General features: G+C 43.0%; 1 protein-coding gene across 2 annotated transcripts in view; it reads left to right on the top strand.

Moving 5' to 3' along the window:
• The first annotated feature begins 1,370 nt into the window (after positions 1-1,370).
• Positions 1,371-17,644, top strand: part of LOC109951202 (hyaluronan and proteoglycan link protein 1-like) — a 26,351-nt gene continuing 10,077 nt past the window's right edge. The window contains exons 1-3 of one of the 2 annotated variants that reach the window (XM_020585544.1): positions 1,371-1,776; positions 15,233-15,367; positions 17,054-17,217. In XM_020585544.1, coding sequence (XP_020441200.1) covers positions 15,262-15,367; positions 17,054-17,217 — 270 coding nt within the window. In that variant the 5' untranslated portion in view covers positions 1,371-1,776; positions 15,233-15,261. Of the gene's footprint in view, positions 1,777-14,729; positions 14,814-15,232; positions 15,368-17,053; positions 17,218-17,644 lie in introns of those variants that run through there. The other variant, XM_020585545.1, reaches the window with a different exon arrangement.

Raw genomic sequence — 17,644 nt, 5'->3', positions numbered from 1 at the left:
GGGTGAGGAGGGAGTCAGAGTGAGATGAGCAGAGGGAGATAATGACCGGGTGTGATTAATCCTCGTGGTGAAGACATGAAACATTTCCCACAGCATGTTCTTCCTGTTTAGACTGGATTCACCGACGTAAACATAGGAAGGCCTCGACCTGGGACACATCTAATGCTAAGAGACACGGGGCACATCAGTGGTTACGTTTACATGTAACTTCATCCATGTTTTTGATCATATTTGAGATGTCACATTCACAAGGAGCACAGAGAAATGTCGCTACTGATGTCCCCGTTTACGTGCCCAAGTCGGTCCAGGTGTTCGGTGTCTGGCTGCTTCTCCATCTCATGATCAGCACCAGAAGATGACAATGACAGAACAATGATCCAGTTACAACTGTCAGACTTTATCTCAGCAGGTTTTCCAATCTTATGGGTGCAACATTCCCACTGTGCCATGGGTCCAAGGTCACAGGTTTGTATTAACGGGAGCAGTGATGCAGACAGAGAGGTGCCGTACAGGTGTCCACCAAACTGCTGCAGCCTTCATTAGGCAAATTGCTGCATGGTTGTTGACAAATCCACCTTTGTCAAACGTGGCTTGTTTCAGACAGCAGACACATCATTGTGCACAAACAACAGGATCCACATCCAGTGCAGACGCCCGCAGTGATTAGACCTGAGGCACTTCTTCAAATATTGCTGGTAAACAGTTGAGGACACTGAAGATTTTAGACTTTAACAGCCTGGAGGGAGTTTCTACAAGCAAACACAAGATGTGTACTCAACAGGTTTGAAGACTTTCAGTGTCTCCAAAGTGTGAACGTCACCTGAAAGATGCGAACGTACCAAACATCTGCAGGCTGCTCCTCATCTTTGCTGCTGAGGTTTCAGGACAGCTTTGCCAGTACTAGCATAACACACCCCAAGTTGTCACCCAAATGGAGATGGTTGATTTGCATTGTGGGTAATGTAGGCAGGAAAGAAGACTGTGTGGAATAAATAGAGATGTTTGTGCTGCATCGATTCAGATCCTTTAAACTGTTTCTCATGAGTCCGACAGTCTTATAGGAGTGTAATTAAATGTGACTACTTTTAGGTCTCTGAGACAGTTAAAATCATTTCACTCCAGGGACTGTAATTTTGGTAGAAACTGGACTCACTGCTGACAGTGAAGCACATTTTGAAGTTCACTGATCTTTTAATGATGAAAGCATTTTATTGGAACGGATACCCTGGTAGAGCTGATCCCCGTAGAAGCAGAGGCAGGGGGAGCACTGGGAACAGTTCTCTAAATCGAGCTTGTCATTTACATATTGAGCAACAGGGGCTGAGTACCTCCTTAGCTTGAGATTTTGCCTGAAATGGGTGTGAAACATTTGGTAAGATGAAGCAAAACAACAACCCAGAGACTGCGGATCCACTCCAGGCTCCACTGCAGTGATGTGAGGCAACCTGCCAAATCCAATGACACAGACCTGATTTTACTGGTGAAGGACCAGCGGAGTCTCCACCTGCAGACCTGACCGGCTTTCACTGCAGTTTTGCACACATCTCACCCTGAGTAAAAACCTTCCTGGGCTCCACAAACACTGCCGCTGCCCTCTGCCACACTTCTCTTACTCCCAGAGGAGCCGCGGGTTGGACTCGACAGGGGAGAAGAATAACATCCACACCGCCTGCCTCGTCTTACCTTAACGTGCGTAATCGTTTTGCGCTTCAGTCCGCATACTGGCCACAGGAGAGTTTAGACCTTCACTGGAGTACAGCGCACTGAGCTCTCAAGGTAAAATACTGTTGTTTTTTATGTTCAACAAAGAGAAAAGCGTCTGTAAAGAAAGGGTTTAACCTTTTCTTTAAATGTCACAGTGTTGGTGAGGTGATGGACACGGAGTTAGCGTTGGATGCATTTTTGCACTTTGCCGTTTTTAACCACAATGGAGATAAAAACGTAGCATATAACACAGATACGTGGTTGGAATCAAACCAGGGATGATTCAGTGTCGCACACTTTAAATATGACACAAACACAAAGTCACAATATGATTAAGGGCTTGAAGTAACTCGCTTACAGTGGGGTCCAAGTGTTTTACAGAACAGAAAACGTATCAGAGATGTGGAAATACCTTTATAACGTCAAGTAAAACGATAAACAATTACTAGCAACACGTGACAACAGCATTATCATTAGTTTAACCACTTTCAACATTAATCCTCATAATTATAATCGTTTTAAGATTAAGCAGAAGTAAATTTAAAAAAGAATGAAGTTGAGTTTTTCACATAAAAGCATCAACTGGCTGCTTCGCTGTGTCGTTTACATTAAAAATAGAAATAGGATTAATACAGTTTTTAGTTAAATAATCATTTTATCATGAAACAAAAAAAGTCTGCAGCCTGTTTGACCATAGCGACTCTTAGTTTAGCAAAACAAAAATAAAATAATCTGTAGATTAACTGACTGTGAACATAATCATTACTTGCAGTTCAATATATTTCTTGTTCCACTTGGAGAACTTTCACTTTAAGGTACCTTCTGAAGTTTTTTACAACTATTAGCATATGGAGACTGCAGCTGGAACATGGATGTAAATAATATAGAGTTTAAAAATATTCACTAAATTTGCAAAAGGTTTGTGCATTCAGCACTTTTGTTGATGTTCTTTTGTTTACAGCTCCACCAGGCGCCTTTATGTAAAGCTTTTACTTTTACTGGAGTATTTTTCCTTCACAGTATCACTAAAGCATAGGGGACAGGATTTGTGCATTTATATATATTATATCTAAACATTTACAGTCAGTGGTTTTGCTCGGGGGCCCCAGGCAGCAGATTAACAGTTTGTCCGTGACTGCAGGTTCACTTTCTTACATAATCTGGTTTAAACATTCAGGGTTTGATTCTGTATAAACAGGAACATCTTCTATGATCAGCACAGTGAATGTGTGGATCAGCTGTGATAACTGGAACAGTGTGAAACTGCCTTTGCATTGTCTTTGCATTGCTCTACAAACTGAGGCTACATCTGTGTTCGTCACACTCACTCATCCACCCGTCGTGTGTCAGCGCCGACCATCATATTTGTGAGTTATCATAGTTGTAGTCGCTCATGTTGTGCAGCAGAGCCCAAGTGATTTGGACCTGAGAGCATCAGCACTGTGAGCGGCTCTCAGCCCAACAACCCTTCTCTGTGTGCTGGCTTAGACGTGGCGGCTCCACCCTGACCCCCACCCATCACCCCTGCAAACACACACACACACACACACAAGATGTGAGAAAAGTCACTGAACACTTAAAGAAAACCACAAAATAATACTACTATACAAGTACAGAAGTATTATCTGAAAATGTTATTTTATGTACATCAGTAAGGCAGAGCAATTTTTAACAGCTCACCCTGATCTGAAAGGCTACAAGACATGTCAGTACAAAGTATAAGTACTAAATATTTTACACACAAGCATCTCAAAATTGTACTTAAGATGTTAATCATCTGAAGAGTGCTCTGAGAATCTCTCACTCTGAGAATGGGAATCAGCCAAACGTTCACTCCATACATCCTGCTGCTGGCCTGTGCACTCATCATACTGCCCATCCCGGTGAACGCTGCACAAGGCTTCAGCAGAGGATGCTGCAAAGTGTTTGACAGCTCTCTGGCAAAACTCTGCACTTTAACGAGTCCGCTTTTATAAAACTCACAGGACTGAGGGGGAAGCAGCAACACACAGTAATTAACCCAGGGAAGAGCTCCACATCTGAGGAGGATGATAAGAAATGAAGAAATGAGAGCTTGACATCCTGGTTCAGCCACATGATGAAAGAAGAACGGAAAGGAGGAGAGACACCTCTGACAACACAGACAAGTGGTGCTGATGCAGCCGGACTCCCGATCCTATGACGCAATCCCCCTCCAAACTACAGTCAAAGCTACTCGTCTTTCACTTTGAGGAAGAGTCAACTTTATCTCACACAAACACACTGAAGAATTTGGCTATAAAATCTGTGAAACACTGTCATTTGCTGCATGTTAGAAAGGAAGAAGGGAACAAACCAAAGTGAGGTCGAGTTCCTCATAGCAAACAGTAAAAGTAGCATCCATTATCTATATCACTTATTCCTAAACAGGGTAGTTGGGGGGGTGGGGTGGAGCCAATCCCAGCTGGCACTGGGTGGGAGGTGGGGGTCCATCCTGGACAGGTCACAGGGCTTATCTCCCTCCTCTCGCTGTGGCTCTCAGCAGAACAGCTCAGCAATATCCAGAAACAGCTGCTCACTGTGGTGCTTATCAAACAAACGGTGCATGGCTGGGGGTTATTTTCAGCGGCGGATGAATCCACACTGAGCCTCTGGTGAATGTTAGCGGCAGCAGGACGGCCTAAGTGGGACTGAGCCAGAATCAACTCCAGCGTGGTGTGTGTGTGATGAAGGAACATGTCATCCAGTGCTACACAGTGGAGATCCTATAGATACATTCATTGCTGGGTTTGGTCCATTCATGGTGGCAGCAGAAGCTTGCTATAGAAAAATACATCCTGTATGCATATGGAGACTGCAGCTGGAACATGGATGTAAATAATATAGAGTTTAAAAATATTCACTAAATTTGCAAAAGGTTTGTGCATTCAGCACTTTTGTTGATGTTCTTTTGTTTACAGCTCCACCAGGCGCCTTTATGTAAAGCTTTTACTTTTACTGGAGTATTTTTCCTTCACAGTATCACTAAAGCATAGGGGACAGGATTTGTGCATTTATATATATTATATCTAAACATTTACAGTCAGTGGTTTTGCTCGGGGGCCCCAGGCAGCAGATTAACAGTTTGTCCGTGACTGCAGGTTCACTTTCTTACATAATCTGGTTTAAACATTCAGGGTTTGATTCTGTATAAACAGGAACATCTTCTATGATCAGCACAGTGAATGTGTGGATCAGCTGTGATAACTGGAACAGTGTGAAACTGCCTTTGCATTGTCTTTGCATTGCTCTACAAACTGAGGCTACATCTGTGTTCGTCACACTCACTCATCCACCCGTCGTGTGTCAGCGCCGACCATCATATTTGTGAGTTATCATAGTTGTAGTCGCTCATGTTGTGCAGCAGAGCCCAAGTGATTTGGACCTGAGAGCATCAGCACTGTGAGCGGCTCTCAGCCCAACAACCCTTCTCTGTGTGCTGGCTTAGACGTGGCGGCTCCACCCTGACCCCCACCCATCACCCCTGCAAACACACACACACACACACACACAGCGTGGCCTGCAATGGCCCATGTCAACCCCCCAAATGAAAAGACAGGATATTCTACACACACAGTCGACTTCAATTTGTGTAAGTTAGTGGTGATCAGGAAACAAGAGGTTAAATGAAGTTGTGGCTCTGTTCACATCCACGTGTGTGAATGATTTTCTCTGTTGTGTCCAGGAAATTGTTGGTTATGTTAAGAAAGAAGTGGTCTCTGTATTTGCCTTATGAATAGACATTTCCATCATGTTGAGTAACGTGTTTGCCATCTACTGACTCCAGCTGTAAAGGAACTATTCCCCTAAATAATCCATGTGCCTCTCCCCATGTGTGTTTTCACCTCTATTTGTGTAGCAAACGCCTGCTTGAGAACACTGTATGTTTTCCGATCTCCTCCCTGTGTGGCAGAACCATAAACGAAGCACAAACATTTACAGTATCTTTGGTGAAAATGTTTACAGACTATATTCACTTCGTAAACAAATAAAATCTGAAAGAGCCACAGATTAATAAACTGCTGTGGTGGAGGCTGTCAAACATGAAGCTCTGTTGTCGAGTTCTGACCATCGTCACAGTCTCATCCTGACTTTTTAGTAACATCACCGCGTTCCCAGATCTCAGCCATGAACCTGATTAGCACGATGTTATTATGGCTGATAAGAATGAAGGCCAAAGCTACAGATATGCTGCATGATCTCAGTTGAAACATCCATTAACTCTGAGGCTCTGTTTGCCTAAACTTAAACACGCTGCAGCTGTTTTGCATGTTCAGCACATTGGTTTAATTACAAATCATTTGGAAAACAGTCAGTGCTAGCCACCCTGTGATAGCATTGCTATCACAGAGATGCTACAACCGCTGTGGACTCTGGTTAGTTATTTCATTTATGTGCAGACTGTGCATGAATTTAATCCTCATTTTACACTGTTGAGAATGTAAGGAACTCATGATGGAAGAAAAATGAGATGTAATCCTACAACTGAAGGTATTAACCTTCACATGTAACAATCAGCTGTGGTGATGCTGAAATTTGGCCTTTGGCTTTCACCACTGCTATGCACAGAAAGGCCTCCTTCTTTACAGCTGTGCTGTCAAGGATGGGAGAACTGTAAATACTTCCTCACACTGAGATAGGGTGAGAAGAAGGCTGTTAAAGGGCTGTAAAAAGGATCCATAGCAAATGTTACTCAAACAAGAGGAAACAGTGCATTTGTTGGGGACTATTTTCAGCAGCGGATGAATCCACATTCGGTCTCTAGTGAGTATTAAAGGCACCAAGACGGTGTGTGTGTGTGTGTGTGTGTGTGTGATGAAGGAACATGTCACCCAGTGCTAGACAGTGGAGATCCTATGGATACATTCATTGCTGGGTTTGTTCCATTCATGGTGGCAGCAGAAGCTTGCTATAGACCTTCCATGGTGGCAGCAGAAGCTTGCTATAGAAAACTACATCCTGTATGTTTCTTAGAAATTCATGTGGCGCGTCCTGATTGGACGTTCAGACACTGTTACCTTTTCTGCGTCTTCACAGACCTTCTGTTCTCCATACTGAGAACTCTTTGTAGCGGCCAAGGTGGACTGGTTATAACCCACCATGCAACCACTGAGGAAAATATATGTGTAGTGCCGTAAGGAGTAAGTTATTTGTGAATACCTCAGGTTGTGTGTGCAGCAAACACCCCACTCCTCCCTTCATACTCCACCCACATTCAAATCTATGAAGGTGTTGGAGCCCGTGTGCTTGTCGAGTCCGGTCTACTTTTCCACAGCATGTTGTCTCACAGCTGCTAAAACCTGTTACAGCAGGGTTTTCCTGCACCGGTGCAGAGATGCTGAATATAGCATCTTTTCTGCATCATTTCCCATCAGCCTGAGAGGCACGGAAAAGCCGTGTGCAGGGAAGCAGCACCTGGACACACACTACACTTTAGTTTAGCCCCCAAAATAAAGTCTGTGTTTGGTTGGAGCTTGGGTGTTTCTATATTTTTTACAGGGTGGTTTTATTTAAACAGTGACACAGAATTTTCCTTTTATTGTTGCCATCTTTAACCTAGTTTCTCTCCTTACAGACAGAATGTAAATGACATCTGAGGCCCGTTTTATAAGAAGAAACATGTTGTTTGCTCTTTGCAGTGACACCGGGGGGGGGGCTTTATCTGTTTAATAGGAGCATTGGTGTCAGCCAGGTGACCTGAAATGTTCTCCAGAGCTCTGAGCAGGCGGAGATAGCGGTGAAACTGTTTACTTAACCAGAAAAGCCTGATTTGGATTGTTGTTGTATCACAGGCTTGTGTTTATCTGTAATTGTTTAATGCGACATCAAACACACACTGTAAAAAACAAAACAAACAAAAAATTGGAGAAAACAAATTATCAAGGCAACAGGATGCAATAAAGTTTTGAGTTTTCTCAACTTCTGACGACTTTACTAAGGTTTTGCGGTTTAGACAGGAGTTCAGCCAACTGCTTGTTCACCTAATTATATCATGAGGCTAACAATTAAATTGTTGGTTAATGCATTTCTACTTTCAACAAGCACAGATAAATAAAGGAAAGTTTATGCTGCTATAATGGTGTTTAAGGCATGCTTAATAAATAAACATACAACTGAAAGTTAGCTGAATAATGGACCAGATTTTATTCATAAAGTAAACTTTTAGCTCGCTGAGGCCAGGACTGTGTGTTTATTCAGAAGAATAAAGTGCATATTTTACTTATAATCAGTACCAAATTATATGGTTCTTTATATGGAAATGAACTGGAACTTACAGACCTGTAAAATAAAGTGTTTCCCATCCATCTTGCAAATTAAATGCTTGTCAAACAGCATCTGAAACACTCCACACCTGAAACGTCTGTTTCTGTAACCTGACGAGAATTTGAACTGCTGACCAATAACAGACCGTGTTGACCGTTGAGGGAACACAGTTGGAGAATAAAGGTTAAATTACCCCAGTTTCACATTCAGAGAAACTGGACAACGTGAGGTCACTGTGACCGCGACCTTTGATGACCAAATTCTAATCAATTACTTTTTGAATCCAAATGGACATTTGTGCCAAAATCGAAGAAATTCCTCCAAGGCGTCTTTTTGTAAAGCCTCTGGCTGCAGCTGGCGCCGGTGCAGACACATTTAAATAAAAGGTAAACAACCTGAGGCGCAGCCTGCTTAAGGCTAGTCAGCCAAAAACATCGTGCAACGTGTTTTAATTTTGATGGACAAGCGTTGAGGCCTGCGCTGGTCTACACTGTGTTTGGAAAAGAAAGAATTGACTGTATTCTTATCGAAGACTTTGCCGCTCTGTCTCATGTCTCACAACTGTGACAGAAACATAATACATGGGCTGAGATCATAAACGTGCTGCGTTTTCTAAATAAATTAGTGTTAACGTCAGTAAGACAGGCGTGTAATGGAGTCCATACGCTGGGCTCACGGCCTGACTCGCAGACAGCTGACATCACAGAAATGCACTGTGGAGAGGCCCGCTGACCTTTTTACTCTCATCAGGACTGGCTTCATGTCGTCTCTGATCACTTTTCCTCCATACATGCATAACGCACAAGCATAACATAGGCTGCAGGAGCAACATGCGGTGTGTCTGTGTCCACCTGATGAACCTCAGTCCAGTGTTCCCCAGCTGGTCTCTCACGCTGTCTGCTGCTGAGCAGGTCGTGGACAGCGGCTGTTTAGAGTATCTTCTCTGAAAACAGCTGCTTCCTACTACGAGTGATAGTGAATGAAACAGTAAAGTTGTGGTCTGGACACTCAACAGTGTTTGTAGAGCTGAGGGTCAGCTGCAGAGACTGGTGATAATTCTCTCTGAGTTCATCAAGATTCATCATTAATACAAACATATTGATTATAGTTGCCTTAACAACACAATAGTGGCTGAGTCAGACACACTAAGAAAATCAATGTACCACCAGTCTGACTTTAAGGCTGTTGGTGTCCCACACCTCGTTTATTCCCCCCTCTGTCGAGGTTTTCTGAGGCCACTCACTGACTTTGTAGCTTCATCAGAAATATGTGTCAACAGCCTGAAAGCTGGAATGGCTGCTGTGTCTCTGGGACCACTGAGGTCAGGATTAAAGGTTTGTTCATACAGCTGTGAACAGTCCATCAGAGGTGGGACAATGTCTCTTACTGTGTGCTGAATGCATCTGTAGTGACTTAGCTTAGGAAAAAAGAGAACATACCACACTGACTGTAAGTCAGTGAACTGAACTTAACGGAGTGAAAGGAATCAGCCAAGTGATCTGTAATGGTTCAAACTTGGAGGGTTTGCAAAGCAGCACCCCAGGCTGCTTTCTCATCAGCTGAGCAGAGACCCTGGGGCAGACCCAGAACATGCTGCAGAGATTAAATGTCTCATCTGGCCTGGGAACACCTCAAAATACTGCCAGGAACCCACCGCCGGGGGAGAGGGACATGTGGACTCCCCTGCTGACCCTGCTGCCACCACAACCCAACCCCGGATAAGCAGATGATGATGGATGGAAGCTGATGGTGGCACACGTCCATGAATCCATCCTGCTTTGTGTCATGAGTACAGGCTGGTGCTGGTGGTGGCCTGGATTAGTGAAGCAGTGTTCATTATGGCCAACAGACCAGCAGAGCAGGTGTGTCCCTTCACCGGTGTAACTGACACGTTTTCAAAGAAAACCAACAGCAGGATGATGCATCTTATCACAAACACTTGTCGCGACACGTTTTCAAAGAAAACCAACAGCATCTTATAACAAACACTTGTCGTCTCATTAGGACGATTTCCAAGGAGCATGACTTCAACATGATGAAACACCTTGAAGATGTGCTGTTAAAGAAAGAGGTGCAGCTGTGTGGTCGGGAAAAGCAGGACATGCAGATCAGGCTTTCATGGAGGGAAGAGAGGGGATTACCGAGTAGTACTGAGTGCACTTTGAACAGTACTGCAGTGTTGCACTTCCTTAGAGTTGGGAAACTTTACAGACTGAACAAAGAATAATCAAATTCAGTGCAGCAGAGGACAACATGTCCTGGTTTCCCCCCCTAGTATGAGTCAAGCTCTAAAACCACTGGCTTTTATATCTCCCATAATAAATGTGTTCTTTATTAAGTTAGAAAAAACTGTAAGACCTGTTTCTGCTTAAATTTCTTTTGCAGGAGATAATTAGATGGCTGAACTTGCTGAGAGTGTTTATCATTTGGAGAACATCTTAAAGGCCACGTCTACGTTGCTCTAGTGTCCGTGTAGAATCGTTGTCCCCATGTTAATAGAAACTGTAGAGGTGAAATCAAAGAGCACAACCAAACAAGGAATGGAAACTTTAAGTGTGTGCCCAGCTGTGCGTCTTTGTGACGGCTGCCTGTCCAGTTTATTTTACCTCAGTGTGGAGCATCATCGCTATTGTGATCATGTGGTCATATGTTTACTATGTTGGTTTTCTGCCACAAAATGACATGATGCTTTGCCATGATCGTTGGATCTTTGTGGCCACAGAAGGCAGACAGAAAAATGGTTGTTTCCTAATGTGTAAATACTCTGATGTGGCCTTGTTGTGATGCATGTAAAACCTTAGAAGCATAAATATTTTAGGTAAAAAAATGTCAGAGGCGTACGAGCCACACTGTGCATGAAGCTGTGTGCAGTTTGCATCTACAGAGCTCATCAGTAAAAACAAGACTAAGGACATCTCAGGTCATTTGGATGAGCTGGAAAACGTGTTGTGTTTCCCATTGTTTTGGTTTCTTTTCACATAGAAATCACTAAATGCATCAGTAAAAGTGGATTGGGTAGATGTGTGTGAGGCTACAGCAGGAGCACAGGAACAGGGCTCAGATACGTATCTGCCCAAGTAACAGTTGACACAGCGCTGCTGGCTCCTGGTTGTTGTTTGGCTCTAACCTGCAGCTGTGTCAGATCAAGGATCTGAAACAAAGAGCACAGTTTGCCTTATAGTTTTTGTAACAGAACAATTTCTTCATTGTCTTCTGTTTTTCACCGAGATGCCAAAATCAGACACATGGCAGCACAGAAGTACATGCACATGGCTGACCATCCAGATCTCTGTCAGCACAGTACTGATGGGTGTATGCGTGCATGAGTTGGTCTGTTCACAGACCCAGTCACTTACTTTACATCCGGTAACAATCAGGGCCTGGGAGGGGTCAGTACATCACTTCAGCTCCAACTGTTCATCACAAACATCTGAACCAATCACTGAGTCCGAGCTCATCCAGGGAACGCTGCTTGTTTCCCTTTTTCTTTTTTAAACAGAATATGAGTCAACAATGGAAAAAAGTCCTTACGGGACAGGGTTTTTTGTTCTAACTATGAAATGTTACATCGATAGCGGTCTCTGCTGTAACAGAGTAACTGCTGCAGAAAGTGACCACATAGCTGGAGAGACCTGATGGACAGGAGGTTTCCCTCCATTAGTGAAGAGACGGTCCATGTCCTCCTCAACTAGGAAAGGGTTCATTTTCCAAACAACAGTTAAAGGCAGCTTCTGAAGGTGCAATGTCATTGTCCATCCACCTTTTTATACATATGTCTAGTTTATAAACTGTAACTCTTGTGACCCTTTGGGGAAACACTGGACTAAACTCTCTGGCTGTTTATAAAGCAGCTGAAACATTCATTCATTTTCTACCACTTAGTCCCTGAACGGGGTCACAGGGGGGCGCCGGAGCCAATCCCGGCCAGCAATCGGGCAAAGGCGGGGTACACCCTGGACAGGTCGCCAATCCATCGCAGGGCTAACACATAGACGAACAACCAGACACACGCACTCCTATGGGCAATTTAGAGACACCAATCAACCTAAGCTACATGTCTTTGGACTGTGGGAGGAAGCCGGAGTACCCGGAGAGAACCCACGCAAGCACGGGGAGAACATGCAAACTCCACACAGAAAGGTCCCGGGTGGGGCCCGAACCCGGAACCTTCGCGCTGTGAGGCAATGGCACTAACCACTGTGCCACCGAAACAATCTCCACCTAATTCAGGCTAACTGTTACCAAAGGGTCACACAAACCGAGACAGTGTCAGATGTGTGTCCTCACACCTGAACCGCCAACATGCTGCTATAGGTGCCATACACACACACACACACATGCTGTGTTTTCATTCCTTGTGGGGACTTTACATTGACTTACATTCATGTCCTGTAGAACCATAACTACTACTTGCCTAACACCTAACCTCATCCTAACCCTAAACCATGTTGCCACCCTAAAATTCAGTGTTTTTTTTTTGTGGGGACTAGCTTCTGATCCCTACAAGGATGGCCAAGTCCCCACAGTGTAAGTGTGTTAACAGGTTTCGGTCCTCATGATGTAAGTAATACAAAGGCACCTTGGCGTGGTTCACCCCACACACAGATGGAGGAATGCTGTCCCTCTGGAGGACACATATACAAGCTGCTGTGTGTTTGTGTGAGGTCGTCCCCAGAGACACACTCAGCGATGATGTCTTCACCATCGCTGAGTGTGTCTACAACCTGCTAGTGGTGCTAATGAAACATCACTGCCCTGCACCGTGTTTTTGCTGCTGCAGCCTCCTCCTCCTCTCTTCTTCTCTGCTTTAGCTTTTTTCTCACTGTTTTCATCGTCCTCTGTCTCCTCCCCTGTGTCACGCATCACCTGCTCTCCTGCAGACTGACTTAAAGTTTCCAGTGTTTTTACCAAGGACACATCACATCTTCCTCAACATGCTCCACCTACTTATAACTGAACCCCACCCCACCCCCGACTCATCCTATCCTGGTATGTATAAAGACTATTTTCAGGCAGGGAGAGGTAATAACTGACTTGTGTGTATCTGGCACAGTGTGTGTGTGTGTAAGCGCTGCAGAGTTATTCTGCTGACTGCAGGAGCTCCACCTGGCAGGGGCGGCCGGCGTATCAGCATTTTGAGATGGAGGGAATGAAGATAAGGGTGGGGGAAAGATGGGATCAGCTTTGCTCTGGACTGGACGACAACAACAGGGTGGGGGAAAGATGGGATCAATCTAAATCACTACCGTCCCTTCACCCACATACACACTGCCTGAACTCACACACAAAAGAAACACACAGTCAGGCTGTGGAAATCCAGAGCTGCCGATGTTAAAATGAGACTGATTCATTTTTGCGCATGATGTTTAACATGAATTTTAAAAATGTATTTTGGGTTTGTATTTTATGTTCTTACTGTTAAAATTAAAGATAAAGTGAAAACCGTTAAATACAAATATTTTTCTGTGTGTCATGTAGCATGGCACTGTTAATCAGCATGTTTACGTCAGACAGTGCATTCACATACATGGTAATGACCTGTAAATCCACATGTACATGCAGCAGATGTTGCAATGAGGAGACTGTGTCCTTCATATTAATATATCAGCTTCTTGTGGCCTCTTCCTCTGCAGCAATTTAAGTTGAAAAAGAGCACCACCAGCTCTTTACCTCAACTAACCAGTGGCAATTGCATGTTATTCAGTGTTTTATTTAGCCTGTGTTCTGGAAATTCAGTTGCATACATAACATTTGGAAATAAACCAAGGTATGTGTTCTGGAAATTCAGTTGCATACATTACCTTGGTTTATTTCCAAATGTTGAGTCTCTCAAACTCAACAGAAATCAACTGACATAATATATAATAATACAATCACACTAATACATGAAGATTTAACTGTGTTTATGCATCGTACTGGGACAGACCCTGAATCTTCTCATCAAACCTTTCTGAAATATAAAACTGACATGAGAAACCTCTGCAGATGTTATGAGTCGGAAATTCACAGGTCCTGTGGAACGTCTAACATGCATAAATTAATCTTTTATAATAAGCCAGACGTGAACTGAGGGTGAGACCGATCTGAAATGTGGACGGTGCCAACACTGGCAGCATGATGATGGCTAAAAATTAATTTAATCAATTTACAAGCAGTAGTGGTGGAGACAAGCATAATAACAATAATAGACACATTTACAGTTTACAAATAATTTCCACCTCCTGCACCAATTTGTCATTTAATAAAACAAATGTTAGAGGCCACTGATTTTCCTAAGATAAGTTTAGCTTCAGTTCCCATATCGAAATCAAACTGTCACATGCATGTGATTTGGTTTATTTACACTTTATAGAAAAGGTCTGAACAGTGTTTGAAGGACATAGTGTGATGATCGCTGTTTGTTGTGAAAGAAGCACTTTGTGATTTTGATGTACCATGTGATCAGAGCTGATACCGAGTGCAGCCACAAAAGCATGAAAATTAAATAATCGAATTCGAATTTAAATTCTGATTTCATCTCGTGCACTCAAACAGAAAGTGACATTCTGATTTGAATAAACTGTTTCCTTTAAACATTGGCAGCCCTGGACCGCCATAACACACATCCCTTAAGTGGAAGTGAAATGGTGAATCCCTCTGTTTGGAACGAGCGTGCAGAGGATGGGCTGCAGTGTGTGTGTGTGTGTGTGTGTGTGTGTGAATGAAGCCGGAGGTGTGGGCTGACGCTGCACTGTGGCACCGTCTCCCTCTGAAGTTGTAGACTGTCAGTGTCACCAGGATATGCACTGTTTCTTCACACTGCTGGATGACAGAACATTTCCTACGCAGTATGTACGCTGTGTGCTCCCGCTGTGTGTTTGCATTTATGTTTAGTTCATGTGTTCATGTGTAGCACTCTGTAGTGTAGCTTCTCATGGGATGTCAGGTTTGTGCATCAAGAACAATAAGTGATTGTAAGCAACTTTGGAATAAGATTCAGAGATGTTTAAAATGTGTGCTTGCTTGGAGATGTGCCCAGTCACAGGGATGCAGGCTGCTCTGCACTCTGACGGTAATTACAGCGCTGTCAGCGGGAGAAACGCCACTGCAGATAGAAACACCGTATCACACTGTTCTGAACTGTGCTGCATGCAGGACGTACCTACACTAAATAACTTTCCTCTCTCTGTACTGCACTGATGTAATATAACTACCACTGCACTGTGCTGTAACACCCCCCCCCAACCCTCTTTCTGTGCCCCTGCAGTGATCGGACCCTCAGTTTGATGAGTGAAGATGATTCCTGTGCTGATCTGTGTTTTGATCTCACTGAGTGCAGCAGCCAGTGACTTGGGCACTCTGTATCCTGAGCTGGAGCACTCAAGAACCATCTACATCACAGGTGAGTGTGTGTGCTCACTGTGTTTCTTTGGGACAACCCGCCAGCATCATACAGAGTTGCAGAATCAAGAGAGACCTTTTCCTCTGTGCTTTGTCTGCGCAGCGTTCACGACACTCAGTCTGCAGTGTCATTTGTTCCCTCAGTTTATCAGTGTGTGCTGCTGCTGCAGCTCGGTGATAAGACTGCTATGTGGGTGACTATTAGCTCACTGAGATGGCGCCATCACGTTAAAGTATCATACCTACAAATGGAAACTTTGTTCATGTCAAGAGTTTAAAAAATTCTAACAAAAACACCTTAGCTATGCAAGGATGTTTTTTTTTAATCCTGAAAAGGCTTTAAAAACACAGTGGACTAAACCAAAGCTGCATGTATTTAGGACAGTAGATTATGAATAAAGTAGAGAATCCTGTTGTGACTGGGAGAGAAAGGAAGGGTCTTTACAAAACAATAAACTTCAGGCTTGTAGCCTTTGTACAATTTTAACTTTTGCACATACATAGTTTTTTGAAAGTATAATGGGCGTAGTCTTATAGCAGAACAGAAATAAAAATTAACTAGCAGTAGTTTGTTAGTTTGAATTTGTGTTCTAACTCCAAACTAACTAACAACTGAGTAATAACTAAAACCATTCAACTAATAACTAATAAATAAACTAATTGACAACAAACTGATAATTAAATTACAACCTACTTGCTAACTAACTAAAATTATTACAAATTAAAAACTGTCACAATATTATTTAAATACTAATTACTAACTAACAACTAAATAAAACTAACAAACAAATTACAAAAAAGTAACCAACAACTATGCTGTTATTAACTAATAACTATTAACTAAAATAACTAATAAATACAGTAACTAATTGCAAATGAACTAATGAACAACTAATCAATAACTAATAACTAGCACCAATCTAACTAGTAGGCATTTAATAAACTACATAATGACTGGCTGCTAAGTAATAACTAAATTAAAAAACTAACTACTAATAACAACTACTAACTGAGTTGTTAACTAATACCTAATTAACTTTGCTAATTAAATGAACATCTAACCAATTGCTAACTGAGAAGTAGCTAGCTAGCAGCCAACCGTATGCCAGTGCTTTAATGGTGTAAATTTAAGAGAAGAAACAGACAATAATGAACACAATATGAAACCATCTGACAAAAAACCAGTGAGGCCTCAGTGCATTTCCCAGTAGCAATACTGGAAAAAGGCTGCAGCCTGTCAGTGACACTAGAAATAGACTGAGATGTGATGAAGATGAAGCAGCTCAGAGGAACAGGATCGATGTGCAAACACAACACCTGCTTATACAGCAGACAGAGTGAAACACTGTGGTGGTCAGACAGAGTGTGAGGAGCCACATACATGCCTGTGTGTGTTGGCATTAATGTTCAGATTTAAACACAACACACCTGTTTATCAGCCGGCAGACTGACAAGCAATGGAACATCTTTTAATTGCTGGTGGAGATTACATTAATTGATTCATTTTATCTTGGGAGGCAGAGGCACAAATCTATACTCAAGGTTGGTGGGAACAAGATGTTAAAGGGACAGTTCTGGGAAAATCTTTCTGAGAATGAAATGAGAACATGAATAGCTGGGCTTCCAATCTAAATGCAGTCCCAGTGTTATCTGAGTTTAATCATTTTAACTGAATCCGGTGTTGCAGAAAATGGCCCTCAACTCTCAGTGGTGGCAGAACAACCTAAGGTGGTGTCGAGGCGAGGGGCAAATGTTACTTTACCATGCAAGATCCAACGGGACCAATCGTTGGCACCCAGTCGTAGGATGAGGATCAAATGGACCAAGCTGACTTCAGACTACCTGACAGAGGTTACCATGTACTTTATACATTACTGATTGTTGTCTGTGTTGTTTCCTTCACTAAAACAGCTTTTCTAACTATGAATATGAGATAAAGGAATGCCACATGTTTCTTTGTGAAATTGAATCTGTATTTACACACATCAAATCAAATCAAATTTTATTTGTATAGCGCCAAATCACAACAAAAGTCATCTCAGGACACTACAAAGTAAGGTCTAGACCTTACTGTTATCAATATTATTACATGGGGAAAACCCAACAAATCCCCCTTGAGCAAGCACTTGGCGACAGTGGGGAGGAAAAACTCCCTTTAACAGAAGAATCCTCCGACAGGCCCCGGCTCTTGGTGGTCGGCCTTCTGCCTCAACCGGTTGGGGTGAGTGGACAGAGGAGAGAGAAAAGAAAAGAAAAGCAACAAGACAACAAACAAACC

Source organism: Monopterus albus, unplaced genomic scaffold (assembly GCF_001952655.1).
Source record: "Monopterus albus unplaced genomic scaffold, M_albus_1.0 scaffold369.1, whole genome shotgun sequence".
Classification (NCBI taxonomy): domain Eukaryota; kingdom Metazoa; phylum Chordata; class Actinopteri; order Synbranchiformes; family Synbranchidae; genus Monopterus; species Monopterus albus.
This window is presented reverse-complemented; position numbering and strand designations above follow the sequence as displayed.